General features: G+C 42.4%; 1 protein-coding gene across 3 annotated transcripts; it reads left to right on the plus strand.

The window, feature by feature from the left end:
• The first annotated feature begins 1,377 nt into the window (after positions 1-1,377).
• On the plus strand, positions 1,378-18,070 carry LOC139290415 (pleckstrin homology domain-containing family G member 4B). Of its 3 annotated transcripts, none has more exons than XM_070912189.1 (21): positions 1,380-2,402; positions 5,741-5,953; positions 6,575-6,698; positions 7,212-7,305; positions 7,824-7,910; positions 8,182-8,298; positions 8,583-8,681; positions 8,943-9,085; positions 9,182-9,320; positions 9,440-9,562; positions 9,673-9,837; positions 10,038-10,906; positions 11,464-11,713; positions 12,000-12,089; positions 12,851-13,075; positions 13,296-13,466; positions 13,563-13,740; positions 13,848-13,964; positions 14,368-14,646; positions 15,090-15,316; positions 17,679-18,070. In XM_070912189.1, the coding sequence occupies exons 1-21, from the start codon at positions 1,397-1,399 to the stop codon at positions 17,682-17,684; spliced, it is 4,722 nt and encodes a 1,573-aa protein (XP_070768290.1). In that variant the 5' UTR covers positions 1,380-1,396; the 3' UTR covers positions 17,685-18,070. The 3 variants fall into 3 exon arrangements, with proteins under 3 accessions (XP_070768292.1, XP_070768290.1, XP_070768291.1); XM_070912190.1 differs by having other exon boundaries at positions 8,946-9,085; XM_070912191.1 differs by lacking the exons at positions 15,090-15,316; positions 17,679-18,070 and having other exon boundaries at positions 1,378-2,402; positions 13,848-13,959; positions 14,368-14,471.
• Positions 18,071-18,468: the final 398 nt, after the last annotated feature.

Here is an 18,468-nt window from a genome sequence, read left to right on the forward strand (position 1 = left end):
GACGGCCTCCGCTGCCTCATTGACTTCTTGCTTCCTGCCAAGAGGATCCTGCAGATCATCCAACAAGAAACCTGTGTGAGTTGTTGATAAATGCGGGACCTAAGGTTAAATTGAGGAATCCGTTACAACATAGTCAGAGATTTACCTGGTACTAACTTAAGTGATTTCCTGCAGGGCTGTTGGAGATGTTTGATAAAATTGTTGACCTTCAATCTGTTAGAAATAAAAGGTTGAGAAAGAAGCAGTGAGGACACAACAAGAAGAAAAAACTAAAAAGCCTCACTAAAACTCAACGTTTGCGTGTGTCAGGTCATTTTAACTCATTTACTTCCCTGAACACTTCACACATGGAATAATAAACATCTTGAAAGATAAGCAACTGAAGTGATGAGACAAAATGTTTGTGACAAAAGAATGTGAGAACAGTGCTACTGAGTGTGAATATCTCTGCTGAGTGGGAAGGGGGAGCATCAGGCTGAGACAGAGTTGATTATTGTTCCGAAAACAAGCTGAAAGGCAGCCATCCTTCTCTGAATAGGGAAACAGAGGGAAACTGTGGCCTGTTTGAGAGGCTGCCATGGACTCTTGGGCCCAACATGAAATTCAATATTCTCTCTCACAAGCTTTGATTGCTGTGGGTTAGGGCTCTACGACCAAAGCACTGAAACTCTATTCCTCTGTATTCATCTCTGCAGTGATTACACTGTGACGATAGCCACAGAGCAATAGTTTCACCTAAGCCGAGGCCCTGAGAATAGCTTGCAGTGCATGGGAGTCTTTGTATTACAGACAATATGAGAGGCTTCAGAGGAAGATCATGTCCTCAGTCTTTGCCTTGACATTCATAAGAGATGAAAAAAGCCAACCCTTGAGCACAGTATCTTTGCTATTAGGGTCTGTTTTTTATTCTGTCACAGTGAAGATTTGTGTTTTGGTTGCTGCGAAACCAGGCCTGATCAGACAGGTTTTCCTCTTTAGTCGAATGATCGCTGACAGTGATTCATCCAGTGCGTCCCATGAAAACATCTCGCCTCTCCGTTAAAGTTAAACATGTGTTTGAACACAGCTTTGCAGATGTAAGTTGCAATGATGCAAATCGTACCACAGCTGAGCCATGACACACAGATGATTTAATATTTTATGGGAGTGGGTATAGACTCACTTATCTGTTTTCTCTCAGGTGAGCTTCAGAGGATTGCTGTTCTATCATGAGGGGTGGCCTCTCTGCATCCACGAGAAAGTCGTCCTGCAGCTTGCCCCTCTGCACAAAGTGCGACTAAAGCAAGGAGACTTCTATATACAGATAGTTCCTTTAGGCCGCAAGACTGCCAAGCTAGTGATAAAATGTTTGTCGGCCAGTGGGCAGGCCATTACAGAAATCCCCATCGCAGAGAGCATGTATGGCAGCGTCTTCACAGCTGAGTTCTTGCAGAATGTAACACGTGACCGAAACCTGCACCCACTACAGAACTGTCTGCTTACCACTGGTACGGCTGTGTACAGGACGCCGTGGAAGAACGTGGTCAACCCACTATTTGTCAGCAGCACGTCGGACGCCATCATGCAAGCACGCTGCAGCAGAGGTGGCTTCCGCGGCCATCTCAGCACCTGCAGCACCAGCGGATCCACGGGGACTCTGGACAGCCACCGTAGCTCCAGAGAGTCCCTGCACTCTCAAGGAGCTGACTCCATCTTCTCTGAGCCCACCTCCCCAAACAGACACCACATGGACCCCAGCAATGAGAACCACAGTGCACCGGACATTGCTACACCCGTCATAAAAATCGAAAGACCCACTGAAGAGTGTGGGAGTGAGGATAGCGGTGGGAGAGAAAAAGGGCCAGCGTCCAAGATGCTCTCTTTTAGTACGGACCTCAGTAACCCAGGCCCTCGACGACGCCTCCCAAGGGACTCTGTAGCCTTTGAGAGCAGGAGACTTTTCAGGAAATCTTACATGGAGGCCTTGCAGAACCCCATGAGCCTTGGGTCCAGCTCTGAATCCATTCTGGAGGAAAGCCCAGAGCACAGTGGTGGCCTAAGAGAGAGAACAGTGACACCAGGCAGCAGCCCCGACACCCGGACCTCCTCCAGAGAACACTTATCTCGGAGGCTGGGTAGCCGGGGATGGCTCAGTGGAGATGACTCCAGGCCCAGCACACCTTTACTTTATTTACAGAGGGGGTTGAGGAGTGCAGAGAGACGGGCAGAAAGGCGTTCAAAGTCACTGGAGAGGACTAACAAGGCAGGACAGATTAAAGGCCACCGGGAACGATCCTCTTCTGGGGGCTCGGCTAGCGTCTCCCCCAAAAAGCTGATAAATGGCTATGCTCTACGTTTTGGGAAGCTGGATGTTGAGGCAGCTTTTCCTGGTTCTGAGAGACGAAGCAGCAAAGAGGAGTCAGGTATGTAATGTACAAAGATCACCCTTAAGTTACTGTTAATCATATTAAATCAGCAAATACCTTGTCTGTGGGCTTTACCAGCAGTAGAAAGTACTGAGTACATTTACTCAAGTACTGTAGTTAAGTACCGTTTTGCAATACTTGTACTTTAGGTACATAATTGCATTTGATGGTACTTGATTCTTCTACTCAACTACATTTCAGGTAAAAATGTATAGTTACTAGTTACTTTGTAGATTAAGATTATTATACACTCAAAACATAAGACCAATGTGTATGAGGCATCGTTATGGAATGAACACCCAACAGTGTCCTAACACCTAATTGTATAAAGCAGATAAAATCAGCTCCACCTCAACCAGCTAAAAATTATAATGCTGCTTACACATCAGTGCATCATTCATAGTAATTCTATTGTGCAATATGTATATTACTTAATACAGTATTGAAACAACCTGTAAGGGGCCATTTTGCAAGTACATTTTGCTGATAATACATAAGTACATTTACTAAAGTAAAATTCTGAATGCAGATTTTTACTCATAATGGAGTATTAGTACAATGTGGTATTGCTACTTTTACTTAAATACATTTTTTACCATCACAGCCCATGGCTCAACATTTCAGGCTTATTAAATAATACAACCTAAGGGTGTGAAAACCAGGTTTCACTCTAAATAGTTAGATAATGGTGGTTTCTCACCTGGGTGTGTAATCATACCCTGCAGCAGGACTGGTTGCAACAGTTCATCGGGTGGCTGCAGTTGGAGTCTTGAGTTGAGACAGCTCATAACAATAACAGCATTAACGGCGTCATTGGTGACAGATTGTTTTTCAAAGCTCCCTTGTATTCTTTGGCACGTTCGGTGGACAGGTATGGCCCTACCCTGGAAACAGGGTACTTTAGTCACAACCCTGTGTTTTCTTTCAGTTTACTGTCAGTCTGTTTTTTGTGTTGGTTCATGCAGGGTAGCTCAGGAAAGCGGCAGTGTGAGAGAACCACCCAGGGAATCACGCTGTTTTTAGAACAGAACTCAGATTCTTCCGAGAATTGAAATGTGAGGTGAAAACTGGCTAACTTTATTTAAATCTCTGAGCCCTAACCCTGGTCAATGCCAGACCATTGGCTATTAGTACTGATTTTAAAAATATATGCTAAATGTGATAAATGCACACCACTCAGCAAAAATACAGTAGTTAAATCACATCAGTGTGCGTTCCTGAGATTACCTCAGAGGGGATTGTATTTCAGCTGTTGCAAAGCAGGTTTCCCACAACGACATTTCAAAGGCAACAAAGGATCCTGTAAACCCTGTAAACCAACCACAGGGACCCCAGCATCCCACAATGAAATGACCCTACAGTGTTATTGGGGCTGGGGGCTGCACTGATCCCAGATGGGTTGCCTCATTTACAAAAGTTTCCTTTGTGAATCAATCAGCCACTGGGGATCCACGAAAAAAAGCCTTTCAAACTGTGCCTGTGTCTTTGGAGAGTCCATTCAGTCCAGAAACACAAGACCTAACTTGCACTGACTCACACCACTCAGATAAAAACACTCCAGAAGGGTTGAATTACTGATATGAGCCAGCAAACTCTGCCATATCAAAACACATCCTCCGTTATTTATGTGATCAGTAACTCAAAGCTCCAGCCACCAGCCCAGATTTAGCCTCTTTGACGCCTTACAAATGTGTCCCGCAGACTGCACAAAAAGCAGACTTTCACACAGAGGACAATACTCAGGAGGCTTTACTCTACGTTTGTCACTTCCTCTGAAAACAAAGCAATTTAGGAAACATGCAGCAAACACCAGCCTGGCCACACAGTCGCACAGGAAATGCACTGACTGTTTGAAGACAATAGAGGCTGAGCTGGGAGGGTTTACTGTCACAGAACAGAACAGGAGAATACAAGAGGCCTCAAACTGTTTAAAAAGACAACACACACCAGGTGTCCATCAGAGACAGATCCAGTTGTCTCTTCAGTTGGTCAGTCCATCACTTTGGTCCAGACCTGCAAAACTATTGACATTCCCATAAGCCTCAACTGTACTTTCTGTTAAGTGCTTATAATAGCCAATTCTATCACGCTAACATGCTGAACTTGGATGGTGAACCCAGTAGATATTATGCCATCTAAACATCAGCATGTTAGCATTGTCATCGTGAGCATGTTAGCATTTAGCTCAAAGCATCTCTGTGCCTAATTATAGCCGCTAGCATGACTGTAGACAGTCTTATTATATGGTGTTTTAAATGTTCTCATAAAATGTTAGTGTTAACATTTGTCACAGCCCGGTTTTAAGACTGTGACAAGTATAGGAGACATAAGAGTATATGTATTTACTACAAATTAGTTGAAATTAATGAGAAGGTTAAGTCTGTGATATCAGTAGGGTGGAAAGTGGATGAGGGAGAGGGTGCTGCGTGCGTTTTGTCCTGCCAAAGAAAAATTCGACAAAAAAGTCAAAACTCAGGGGTGTGTGGGAAGAGGAGATGTTGCTGCTATATTCTTACAAACACTGGGCACACCTGGGTCAGGTGTGTACCTGTACCATGCCACTGTTGGAGCTGCCTACGAACAGGAAGACAGCGAGCAGCAAACATGGCAACCCAAACAGAGGGGCTGTCACACTTTTATGTTTCTACCAATCAAATACCTGGAGTCTTTTTCTGTCTCTTAACAAGAGCTGCAACTAATGGCTAATTTTATTATTAAAATAATCTCCCAATTATTTCCTGATAATTTAATCGATTAATCGCTTTGAGAAAAAAAGACTGAAAATTATGTAAAATTACAACTTCCCAGAGATTAAGATGTCTTGCTTTGTCTGACCAACAGTCCAAAGCTGTGCTGTATATTTTAACCCAGTTGTTGACATTCTTCTGTGGCCAAGGCACAAGTATCCAGTTGCGTATACAGATACTGTACTGTGTGTGAAGATTTGCACGCTGTTTCGCTGCCTCAGGAATAGGATAACGTCTATAAACTATGGTACCACTTGGGAATGCAGCATTCCTATAAACACAGCCTCGAGGTATGGAAGGCTGAAGAGGAGGATGTGAAGCTATGAGAGTTTAATAACACCAGAGTTACCCATGAGTCAGGCTGACTAAACACCTGGTCTGCATGATGAGTCAGTGTGAACTCACAGCTAGATAACGCCTATCTCGCCACTAATAAACACTTGTTTCGTAAGGCATTACGATTAGGTAAGAAAGTACTGAGGTGAAAGGAAGCTTCTAATTTCCAATGATTGGACTGTATTTTTGTGCAGTTGTTACTCAGTAAATATCACTTAAATTTGTGCCCTCTATTTATAATTATTTCTACAGGACAGCGTGATGACACCATCAGCAGTGAGAGCAGGCGGCACAGGCACATTGGACAAGAGTCACAAGAGTCACACAGTCCTAAAGCCGCCAATGGGACGGCCGTCAGGCTGCCTTCAGTATCAAGCTCTTCCTGTGAGAGTAACTCAGCCCTCCCCAAGCTGGTGTCAGAGGTCAACCAAGAGCTGCTCACATCGGGTGCTGTGACGTTGCCAGGTAGGGGAGAAGTGATTCGGACACAGCTTATATCAGCTGCTTTGATTTTGATCCAGCAGCTTGTCTTACAGATATCTCTTGCGCATTGGAACAGGCACACTCATTCAATACTCTTGTACTGTATGTTCATCATATTTCACGCAGTTAAAAAATGTGCTTATTGAAAATAGAAATTAGCTATTTTGTGTGATTCCTTCTTGATCTTTTTAGATTTCAGTTATTTTCAAGATCAACATCATTCAACAATGAAAGGAACACATTTGCATTGCTTATTGAATTGTAATCACATCAGTCATGATATACCACATGTCCAACGTGTTTTCTCCACTGCCGGAAAACAGCAACAGGTCTTAACAAAGGATACAGTGACATTATCTTCAAATTCATTCACGATCTCTTCTGTGAAACTGGGTATTCCTTTATCAGGCCTCATTTTTAATTTAACAGATATTTTAGTACTTTTGTTGCTCTATGCAACATTAATCGCTTATCCCACTTAGAGGATAACCTTGACACGATAATACTGAACTGCCTAAAGCTAAAACATTCTTGACATAGAAAATGATAGCAGACATGCGAGTGTTTTAAGTATTGACCCCCTGCTGGCCTTCTCTCTTCCAGGAAACAGAGATCGCAGTGGGAGGGCAGTGCTGCAGGTGTGCACGAGAGCTCAGGTGTGGGCAGGTGAGAGTTGCACGGTCAGTGACCTCACCTGTTTACTGGGCTACTACTACTCCACGCTGCGGTAAGTCAGGCATACTCAGGTTTTTTTTTTGTCTGTGTTAAGGATAACTCCAGTAAAGTTCACACCTGTCCCTTAACCCTGAGGTGAACTATTCTTTGACATTTTTCCAGTGTACTTTAACACTGCAGCTGTTATTTAGAGCTTATAGACGAATGGAAGTAGTATTTTAATATAGGGCATTGTCAGTAAACTTCAGAATGAAAAAAACATCAGTTGTCAGTCTCAGTATTTGTTGATGTTTAGATTCCTGATTATTCATTACAGTTTTATGTAAAGCAGTTTATTACATACATTCACCAAGGCTATGCAAAATAACATCCATGTCTTTGAAAAGTTAATTGAATTGTTGCGCTTACAATGTCTCTGAATCTATCTAGAAATGTCACAAAATAATTTCCTCATTTTCCTCATTTATGAGACAATACCAACCTCTAAGCTTATATGAAATATGGTATTACATGCAATCAATTGTCTGTCTCAGAAAGTACACTAACTGTAATACTTTGGTTTTAGGAAAGAAAGGCGTGATCAGGGTCTAACTGTTGTAATAGACAGCAGGAGGCAGCAGCCTGTTCCAGCTCTGTTGTCATGTCTGACTGAATTGCAGGTGAGGCCACAGTGGAAAATATGTAATTACCCTCCAACACACACCCAAAGAGTTTTACATCTCTGTTGTCTTCTTAGCTGTAATACTACAGTGTGTCCCTGTCAGAGTTATTACACTATGGTATCCTATTGTTCTACCTCTCAGTCTCTGACACACTTTGTTTTTTTTTTTAAGAGGCACACCTTTAAATGTGTAGTGACTGCAGTTCCAAGACATTTTTCTTAAAAAGGCTGGCAGCCTCAGGGCTCTTGTGGAGAAGCCTGTGCTTACTTGTCTGTTTTTAACCACACATTGGGAGCGGGCTGGCTGCAGCCAAGAGATATATCATCATGTTATGATGATGAGTTTCTTACCGATGTAAGGATGATAGTTCTGTAAACCACAGCACATACATTATAAGTCACTTTAAATACGCATTTACATCGTTTAGCTGTTCATAAAAAAATATCTACATGTATTATAATTTATTTTCTTCATTTTAAGTGACTATAATAATTGCTCGTGAATGTTTTTCCCAGGCATTGGTACCAAATGCACTTTACTCGGTTCTCTTCCTGGTGGACAAGGAGGCAGCAGCCAAACCTGAGCGAGACATCAGTGTACAGGTAAATAAAGACTGACAGGTGTTTCAAATACATGTAAAGTGATGTATTCATGTTGTTGAGAGTGAATTTCATAAGATTCAACAAACCTGTTTGTTACTGAATTGAGATTTGATGAGTTCCTATCTAATCTCATCGCTATATGCCATGATGGCACAGCTTGGAGGTGAGCAGGAATTGGCCTGTAGTTAATGTTACTATAGCTTTGAAGCGGAACAGCGGACACACTCAAACTGAGACCTGAGTGTGTGTTTGTGTTTTTTTCCTACCACAGAATGAGACGCTGTCATCTCTGAAAGCCCTGCTGAAGCACATCGACCAAACCCAGCTCACACGAGACCTGGAGGGCACCTTCCACTACGACCACAGCCACTGGATCCACTTCAGACAGGTGGGTGCGACGGAGGTGGCTGGACTGGAGCCTACATTATGAACATATTTGTGAACCTACTTACAGTTAGAGTTTGCGAGGGTGGGGATACCTTTCGAAAAGGTTATGGTTAGGATTCAGATTACACTGTTAGATGCTCGTTGTTAATAAGGAAAAAAAAGAAGACCATATTGCTTGTTGTTTTGCCAAAGTTACACATAGTTACATGAAGTGGCTCCAGTAACTGTTCTGACATTGCTAGTGCTAATAATCTCCCTCCATCTCGCTTCCTCTCTCTCATACAGAAAATTGAACCATTTGCCAGCAGTTGCAGCGACGCCATCTCCTCCCTTCAGGAGTCTATCAGCACACTGAACAACAGCAGCGACCTGAAGACCTCTAAGGTCAGACCCAACCCCCTGCAGGCAGTCTGGCCTTCTAATTTATGTGTCTCTACTGACACACAATAGCTCGCTGCTGGCCTCTTTTCTCCTGACTGGAGTAAACAGTTCATGAGTTTGTTTTATGGTTAACTTCCATGATCTTTGTGCCTGTTGAGGTCAATAGGATTTTGTAATAATAATAATTTCACTTCATCTGTGATTAAATCCAGTGTGGAAATATATTAATTCAATTCTATTTGCCGTTGTGCATGTTTAATTCAGGAGGTGTCTGAGGTGATGGAGCAGCAGAGGCATCTCATGAAGTGTGTACTAGATGACACCCGTCTAAACAGACTGCGTCTAGAAGGAGGAACTGTACTCGCCCGCATCAGGAAGGAAGAGGCCTGTGAGAGTGAAAACTACAGGTACAGGAAGGTCAAAATGAGTAAAACTTATGGTGATAATAAAATAAAGTTTTTATGACCTGCTCTGCCCTGTTATTGTTGTCTTTCTTCATTTAGAGATGCTGTAGACATGTTGAATGCACTGTACAACCAAGTAGATGAAGAAGTCCATAAGCTTGTGATCCTATCCAACAAGTCTCAGAAACAGCTCGAGAGCCTGCTGGAGGTGCGCAAGTTTGAGGAGCAAACTCAGCAGGTGAGCTTAAACTGCTTCACTCTTGACGTTGTCATTTGTGCTGCAGATTTTCTGCTGCTTTTCGTCTCTCTCGACAAAATGCGAAACTCAGTCAAAAAGAAATCCACTTCTCTTTCCAGATCAAACTCTGGTTCAGTGGAGAGGGAGAGAAGCAGCTCATACCTTTGGAATCGCTAACTCTGTCTGTGGCCAAAATTAAGGGGATGAAAGAGAGTTTGGACCAGTTTCTGGAGGAGTCAGTGGTAAATAGCGCCACAGTTTGTTTGACACATTGCTTGTTGACAACCTCCTATGTGTCATTTTCAGAAAACAGTCAGTGCTAAATTGATCTGTTTTGTCCTCATCCTGACAGCACCAGCAGAGGCATGGCCTGCAGCTAGTGAAAGAGTCTCCAGAGTCCCTTCCAGGTTCTGCTCTGCTCGACTTCAAGCAACATCTGGGCTCCATCTTAAGCAGAGTGGAGAGGAGGAAGGCCCAGCTAGACATCCTAACCAACCTGTATGAATTCTATGACTCAGTAAGTATTAAAAACTAATGTCAACGTTCAAAAGTTAGTTAGTAGTACTTGAGCATTTCGGGATTTAGCTCATACTTTAAACCAGAGTGCTTCACAATGAGGATCACAGAAGACACATCTTAAACCTTTTTGTCAGGATTAACCATACTGTGTTTCTAACTATGATACAAAGTAGATTAATCACTCTTTCAATTCTGTAGGTGAACCAGTGGATGGAGCACTGCCAGGATTATTTCGGTCACCTGAGTCTGGATGGTACAGGTGTCAGACTTTCCTCATCCGTGGTGCAGAACCTGCAGGATTACTACACAGAGGCATCCAAGTTCTCCATGGACAACTTCAGCACCCTCAACGACATGGTGCTCTCCCTGGAGAGTCCTCAGCAGCTGCAGCAGTGGAACACAGTGTGGCACAAATGTCAGCAGACCAAACAGCAGTTGGAAGAGACTTTGGCCCAAGCCATGACAGCAGAACCGAACTCCACAGCCGTTGATTCGACGGCTTCTGTAAAGACTGCAGAAAGCCAGATCGCCACTACAGAACAGCATGGAGCTCATGGATGTGTGCTTTTACCTGGGGCAATAACACCATTAACCTTTGAGGACAAGCCTCACTCCAGTGGGCCTTTCCCCAAGAGCCCCTCCAGTTCAATCTCCTCCTCCTCACACTTCACTTTCCCCACCGACTGTGACAGCAAACTGAGGCAGAGTCCGTCCACGTTTGACGACACGGACAGCGACTGCACCATCGACTCAATCATCTCCTGCCAGTCAGAGCCTGTCTACTCCGGGGCCGCCCGCCTCCGCAAGCAGCCAATGAAGAAGATCATGAAGAAGACCATGAGCTATGAGCTGACCCCAAGGGACAGTGGTCACTCAGATGTCAGCCACATTCATGGCTACACAGGCGTGTACATCAAGGGTTTGGAGGTGGCTAATAACGTGTCTGCAGAGAAGAAGCTGCAGAGACCTGACGTGACAAGTCCTGCGTTAGGACGCAGCCGCAGCATGTCTACGCCCTCCAGGGTCCACAACAGACGCAGTGACGGAGATGGCAAGAAACAGAGCAGGTGAGGAAATGAGCCACTGAAACTAAACATAAACTGGGATATTACTTAACATGTATGTTGTATTGTAGAGCATGGACAAAAATACCAGAAACACCAAACACTATGAAATTCATGACTAACTGAGTAAAACCACTGTTTTAAGCCTCAGTCCTGCTCAGCTGTGGTACAAAGTGTGTTGATTTAAAATAAGGTTTTTGGAAAGTGCTTTAAAATCCCACAAAAAGCTCACATCAAAATCACATACTGTTGGAATCTTGCCAGTGAAGGTTTCTTGACAACGATGGTTTACTTATGGTTTAAGTTATAGTCAAAGTCCCTTTCTTGTGCTGTTCCTGTTATTTTGTCTACCCCCCATTGTAATATGTCAAAGTTATAGTCATATTTGCCATCAGATCAGCAAATCCTTAATTTAGATGCTGGAATTAGCAAATATTTGGCAGTTTTGCTTGATAAATGACGTAAAACATTATTGGATCATCAAAGTTGTTTGGTTTTCATTATACCAATGCACTGTAAACATCACGGATACGCCTTATCACGTCTTTTTTATTCACCAGTAAAGTGCAGCACATCATGGATGAGATGATTTCCACAGAGAGGGAGTACGTCCGCTCTCTCAGCTACATCATTGAGCACTATTTCCCCGAGATGGAGCGCCTGGATTTGCCCCAGGACCTGCGGGGGAAGCGCAGCATCATTTTCGGGAATGTGGAGAAACTGTGGGACTTCCACAGCCAGTACTTCCTGAAGGAGCTGGAGTCATGCGCCCACTCCCCACTGTCCATCAGTAGCTGTTTTCTGAGACACGTGAGTCCAGACAGTCAGTCAGTGTGGCCCTGAGGCTGACAGCTGAAAGGAACACTCAGGGTCCAGCGTCCTGTGTTTACTGATGATATTTAAAACAAGTTAACGCAACGCTGCCATTGTAGCGTCATGGTTTCACTATCACACTGCTCCATTATTGTTTGTCAGCAGCATAATGAATAGAACCGTACAATTGGCTGAATCAATCATAGTGTTTGGCAAAGCATACTGAAACGTCTGCATACTTCTTACTGTAGTCAGTGTTGTAACTTGTTAATCTTGTGTGCAGGAGGATCAGTTTGGAATGTATGCTCTGTACAGCAAGAATAAGCCTCAGTCCGACACTCTGCTCAGCAGCCATGGGAACGAATTCTTTAAGGTGCGTCTGGAAACTCTGGTTACAACCCTCACACAGTGGCCACAGGGTCATCGATAAACCAGGACACGAAACACTCTCTTCAGGCCAACATTTTAAAATGAATTCAAAAAGGAAACGCATGATGTTTTGGTCATACACTAAATACAAAATATATATATACGTATTAGAGCCCGACCAACACGTCAAAATAGCCAATACTGATGAATGATTTTAGCTAATTAGATATATTGGTATCAGATTATATGACGGCAAAAATGATTTACAAAGAATTACAGTACAGAAATGCAAAAGACCACAAGGTCCAACTTACTTCTGGTTTCCAAATCTTTCAACCACATCTCGTGGTCTTCAGTTGGCGGAGCGGCTCAGTTGTCATGGAGATGGATGGGGTGATAATAACCCCTGTTGTTGTTTAAGGATTTGATGTTGAGTTTATTTAGAAAAAGTGTCGCCATTACATAGTTCGTCCACCAGAGTTCGCTGAAAAGTTTCTTTTTCAAATGTAAAATGTTTATGTCTTGTCGTGTCGAAGTCAGGCTCTAATACAAGTCCCACACTCAACACGGGTGCACTGAATCAACACCAGTTAGCTAATGGTTAATAAACAGTATATAAGAAAACAGGATTGACCTCCAGTTTGCACGACTCACCACATCTTTGACATTTACATAAGTAGCCCCACATTCAACTGACTGTTGATTTGTAGAAAAAGCTATAAACCATAAAACCACAGTAGTAATCCTCACTGTGTCTCTCTCCAGAATAAGCAGATGGAGCTCGGAGACAAAATGGACTTGGCGTCCTACTTGCTGAAGCCCATCCAGAGGATGAGTAAATATGCGCTGTTGCTCAAAGACCTGATCAAGGAGTGCAGTCAGTCCCAGGAGCAGGAGCTGAGTGACCTCCGCACTGCAGAGGAGTTGGTCAAGTTTCAGCTTCGCCATGGCAACGACCTGTTGGCTATGGATGCCATCCGGGGCTGTGATGTAAGCAGTAACACACGGGCACAGCCATGTGATGAATATTTCGATGTCAGCATAAAAGCCAAATGCTACTTAGCATTACGAGAAGACAATCTGGCAAGACAGAGGTCATTAAAACTATTTTTGAATTCGAGGTCATCTTGTTATGAACGCAGAAGAGTGAGGCCAGAACACCACCAGGAATTGTATTGTTCCCTCTGACGTATGTGTGTTTCCTCTCCAGGTGAACCTAAAAGAGCAGGGTCAACTCCGCTGCCAGGATGAGTTCATAGTCTGGTGTGGACGGAGGAAATACCTCCGCCACGTCTTCTTGTTTGAAGACCTCATCCTCTTCAGCAAGACCAAAAAGATTGAAGGAGGATATGACATTTACATCTATAAACAGTCCTTCAAAGTAAGAATTTATTGTTTGAAGAGGGGTTTTTGGCAGTTTCTACACTGCTTGTATAATGACAGTAATTTCTTTTTTTTCCTATTCTTTTCTATTTAGACAGCAGAGATAGGTATGACTGAAAATGTCGGCGACAGCGGCCTCCGTTTTGAGATTTGGTTCCGTCGCAGGAAATCACAGGACACGTTCATACTCCAAGCCAGCTCCGCAGAGGTCAAGGCTGTGTGGACGGCCATCATAGGGAAGATTCTGTGGAGGCAGGCGCTCAGAAACAGAGGTGTTTTTTATTGTGATTTTGACCTGAATATCAATGTGACATTCCGAGCCTTTATTTCATGTAAATCATAAGTTTTGTCGTTAAAGATTTACTTTTCTGGATTCCAGAGTTGCGCATGCAGGAGATGGTTTCCATGGGGATTGGAAGCAAGCCTTTCATGGACATCAAGCCAAGTGATGCAGCTATCAGTGACAGAGCCATTGACTATATCATGAAGGGGTCAGGTGAGCTCTTCTTGTACACTTTATGTATGTGTTTGTTATTTCTCTGACTCTCTTCCTCTCTCCAGTTTGTTGCATCTTCATGATTCACCTTGTAATCTTGCAGATGCACAACATTTTTCTTTGCTGAAACCACAAAAACATGACCTTTGCTTACAGGTGTTTTAATATGATGCTTCTGTCAAGTTAACACACCAGATGTAATCTAAGTTATACTGATTTGAAGTCATTACAACCACAGTAAACTATTTTACAGTACTCCTCTGTCATGGCTTACCAGAGCTGCTTTAAAAAAGATTCATGCCTTAATTATCATCATTAACAACCACAGGAATTTTCATACATTCCTGCCACTTTTCATCCCTCCCAGGATCTCCCAGCTCACTGTGTTTGTCTCTACCGACAGAGTCTAGGACCAGGGCGTCCATCGCGGTGCCTTCGTTTGAACACGTCATGTCGTTCAAGAGACCTCACTCCACCATCTCCAACAGCAGCACCTCCTCCTCCAGCAGCCAGTCGTCCTCCTCCCTGCTGGGCTCGCTCAATCTTCATCTTTACTCCTCACCCTCGCACCCGCACACACATCCATACCCAATGGCCAGCGTTCCCTCCTTTGCCCAGTGGCCCTACGACTGCATAGAGGAGGACGAGCTGGAGCAGGACAGCGGGAGCCAGCCCTCCATGAGTGAGTGGCTATTTTTCCTGCTGTAGAACCCTTAAGGCCCATTATTTTCACTTCAATAAATACAAAGTCAGGGAATGCATCTTTGTTTATTTTGATTATTAAATAACTGGTGAACACCAGATACACAAATTCTGGGTGAAAATAAGATTTTAGAAATACAATATTCAGCATAATGATTGTAGTTTAACTGTTAATTGTCTTTTTACTTTCTTGGGGGGACTTTCTCCTCATTTTTCTCTTAACTTTTTATTACTGGAAGTATTTTCTGATCTGTCTGTTACACAAAACCTCATTTAATTTAAACAGCTGTGATCAGTGTTGTCTTGATAGCAGAGCAAAACAACTTTTTGATGTGTGGGGACATTAAATCTGCCTTGAGGAGTCTGAATATTTCAGACACAGATACAGTATTAATGTGTCCGTCTCTCTGTGTTGTGTGACAGTCACTGAGAGCTCAGAGACATCCTCCCAGTGTACCTCCAGCGACAGTGTAACCGGGCTGAGTACCCTCACTATACCCGGGCACCCCAGCATCGCCATGGACTCCTACAACAACAACGAGCCCCCCTCTTTCCTGTGCTCCTCCACACCTCCCTCCTCCATAGCGACTCCTTCGATATTCCAGAAAGAGGAAGACCGCCAGCCACAGGGCACCAAGTTCATCACAGCAGTGAGTCCTTCCTTATTGTCTCCTTATACCAAGATGACCTGATGTTGTACTATTGCTAACATGAGAGAATTATTAGATAAACTATAGCTGCAGTGGCACCCGTTTACATTTTGTGGCTCTCTCTCAAGTCCTGTGTTTTAGCTTACGCCTACCTTTATGTATTTTTTTTTGATTGAAAGAGATGTAATCTACTTGATGTAATGTATTGTACTTATTGTGGGATCTTCAACTCTTACCCAAATTTAATATACAATATTTTTTCCTTTTGATGAGTCTTCTTAAACCCAGCATTCATCTACTAGGAAAATTCAGCCCCAAAATGTACTGTGCACCCACTGGTACCAAGTAAAAGGCATTTAAGTCTGGGGTCTCTTTTTTCATTTAAATACATACATTCTTTATATTTATATGCATCGTACTTCTTTATTCTCTTTGGATAATTGTGCACATTCAGATGCCCTGGAAGCAATAAATAAGACACTGTACGGTTACTCTTTTAAGCTCTTAAGTAGATACGTGGTTGCCAAAACGTCTGTGTTCTGACGTGCTCCTGCTTTCTGAATGTAGATTTTGCATTTGCCTTCATACACAAACAAAGACAATAAAGTTTAGAAAGGATAGCAATTCAAAACATGTTAGCACCATGTTGATTATTTGTCCAAAGTGACCTAAAGCCAAGAACATATTAGGTGATTTTAAAGCTTGATTACAACCCCACTTTTGCTATGATGATTGATTTTTAAAATTGTGTCCACTAGTGTCTGCACTTGTATCTTGTCATATGAAGTGGTTTAGGATTCAAATCTGTCACTTTCTGGGTTAGCTTTAGACCATTCAAAGCTGCTGCAATTATGAACATGATTTTTCCACCTTAAAAATGTACAAATCTGAACATGAACCTGTACTTCATGTAGAGAAAACTAAAAAAATCTTTAGACGACGATATTTTCTTCTTTTCACTCACACATTGATCTGAATGTGGAGCTTCTCTTCTCAAATGTAAACTGTCTTCTCATTAACGGCTGTAATGAAATCAAACTACGCAAGCTGATTAGACTGACACAAATTGTAACCAGTGTGGGGGAACTCATTATTTAAATGATTGGGTATATTTTAAGTTGGATTTCAGACTCAGAGGATTTAAAGGAAAATAGTAGAGAATAGCTGAAGCTTCCGTTTCACTCATCACGTTTTTGCTGTTTTGTTTTTACCAGAGCAAGACCTCTCATATAGCAGTAGGCCTCTCTACTGTGGTCTGACTCAGAGCTGAGGGGTTTTAGCTCAGTAAGTAACTGGTGTCACCAGAGCGGACATCTGTCTTGTTCCCTTGGCAGCCTCATTAACAACTGTGAGGAACTTGTGGCCTGACTACTAATTCGTGTGAAACTGTGTGTTGTCTGCTGCATGACAGTGTGTCCTGGTGGGTTAGAGGGCTCATCTCCTGATGGGTGCTTTGTTTTGTAAACTTCTGGCTCTTTTTCATGTTTTCCTCTTGGTTTCCTCATCCTCTCATTTTCCTCTGTGCATCCGTTTGACATGAGGGTGAAATTTCTGTCATAAAATATTTGTTGTCAAGAGTTTCACGTATGTTTCAACACATGCATGCTCTGCTACAACCTTCGTTTTGGGGCTTTGGAATGCATTTACGGTTGAAACAGTTTTTTGGTGATGCCTGAGTTTTGTAAGTTTTAAACAAACTTAAAAAAAACTGAATTGCATAACTAAAAAATAAAATGCATAAAATATTACATTGCACATAACAGGATTAAATTGGATGACCTGGAAGATGTTGGAAATGGACTGAACAGAATGAGAACAGCCTCATCTGTAGTTACATTTAAGCAAATTGAAGGCATGTGGAATGAACAAGAACTTCAGTGCTGCCTTCATTACATTTTTATAATTTCCCATGTTTAGCTATTGCTTTAAATGTATGGTTAACTTTAAACCAGCAGGACCCCAAAAGTATTCTTAAATACTTAAATTGAAAACAAAAATGTTGTCATCAAAGAAAGTAAAGAAACAAACATGCTCCTTTTCGTGTTTTGAGAAAGGTTTAGGCAGATTTAAATATGCAATGGATTTAAATATGTAATAAATATGTTAATAAGTTTGAAAATCGTATCAAAAATACCACAAATGGACACGGCTCTGTTACTTGTTACATCTTCCACAAGTCATTTTAGCTGAAAATATGTATGTATGTAAATATGTGTTGCGTAATGCCATTTTAAACCTAAAAGATGCGCCTTAAATGGGCTGACACTCTGAGCATTGCATGATGACTTAAGTAAAATCATTTAAGTGCATAAAAAAGTAGAAAATTATGTTTTTGATGTGTTTTTTCCTTCTTTCTTCATAGCTGTGAAGTCCTCAAGCTGAATGCCACAGCAGTTTGTATATCAGGACAAAGAGAGGAACATAAGAGGAGTCCAGCTGCGGAGCACTAAGACTTTAACGGATGAAGCTCAACTATTATATGACACTTCATTATGACACTGTAAATTGGAAATTGACACATAATATACACTGCCTCGATGGTACGTCAGTGGTCTGTACATTTGTTTTAATGAACTAGGTATGAATCAGTGTTTATATTGTAGATGAGGTTTTTATATTATGTATTTTACAAAACAAAAAAAGATAGCAGGCAGATCAATCCAGACAATGTCGTACTGTCATATTTCTTTTGTTTCCTTCTGTTGCCAGTCCTGTTATGTCAAGTTTGTACAGACGATTAAAATGTTTAAAACATGTTGTATTCATTTCTTTGCCACAGTTATTTTTGACATGAAATTAAGTACTTCCGCTAGTGGCTAAATATATAACTAGGCTTTCATAGTTCCGTTAAGCAAAAAGTGTGTGTGCAGCTGAAAAGTGTCAGATATTTCCACTGATAACCAAGCACGAGTGTTAGACCACACACAGAGACCCTTGCAGATCGACAGATAAAGCAGCACTATGAGAGCGAATGCTACCGTTATACTCAGGGATGGTGAGGTTGAGGAGGATGAAGAAGTGGGGGGTTTTTTCACGAGAGAAGCTGACATTTGTTTACCACAAGTCTTGTGTTCTCAGTCCGAGTCAAACATCACAGGCAGACCGCAGCCCTGTTCAGCAGGGGTTTCAACTCCAATACAGGCAATTGAGAC

The sequence above is a fragment of the Enoplosus armatus genome, chromosome 9, assembly GCF_043641665.1.
Source record: "Enoplosus armatus isolate fEnoArm2 chromosome 9, fEnoArm2.hap1, whole genome shotgun sequence".
In the NCBI taxonomy this organism is placed as follows: domain Eukaryota; kingdom Metazoa; phylum Chordata; class Actinopteri; order Centrarchiformes; family Enoplosidae; genus Enoplosus; species Enoplosus armatus.

What these genes read in the sequence shown, in the direction of transcription:
- LOC139290415 (XM_070912189.1), top strand. Translation starts at nt 1,397, where the DNA reads ATGTATGGCAGCGTCTTCACAGCTGAGTTCTTGCAGAATGTAACACGT. An exon ending in ATGCCATCCGGGGCTGTGAT is followed by an intron (nt 13,076 to 13,295) that starts GTAAGCAGTAAC and finishes TTTCCTCTCCAG; the next exon opens with GTGAACCTAAAAGAGCAGGG. An exon ending in CGGGAGCCAGCCCTCCATGA is followed by an intron (nt 14,647 to 15,089) that starts GTGAGTGGCTAT and finishes GTTGTGTGACAG; the next exon opens with TCACTGAGAGCTCAGAGACA.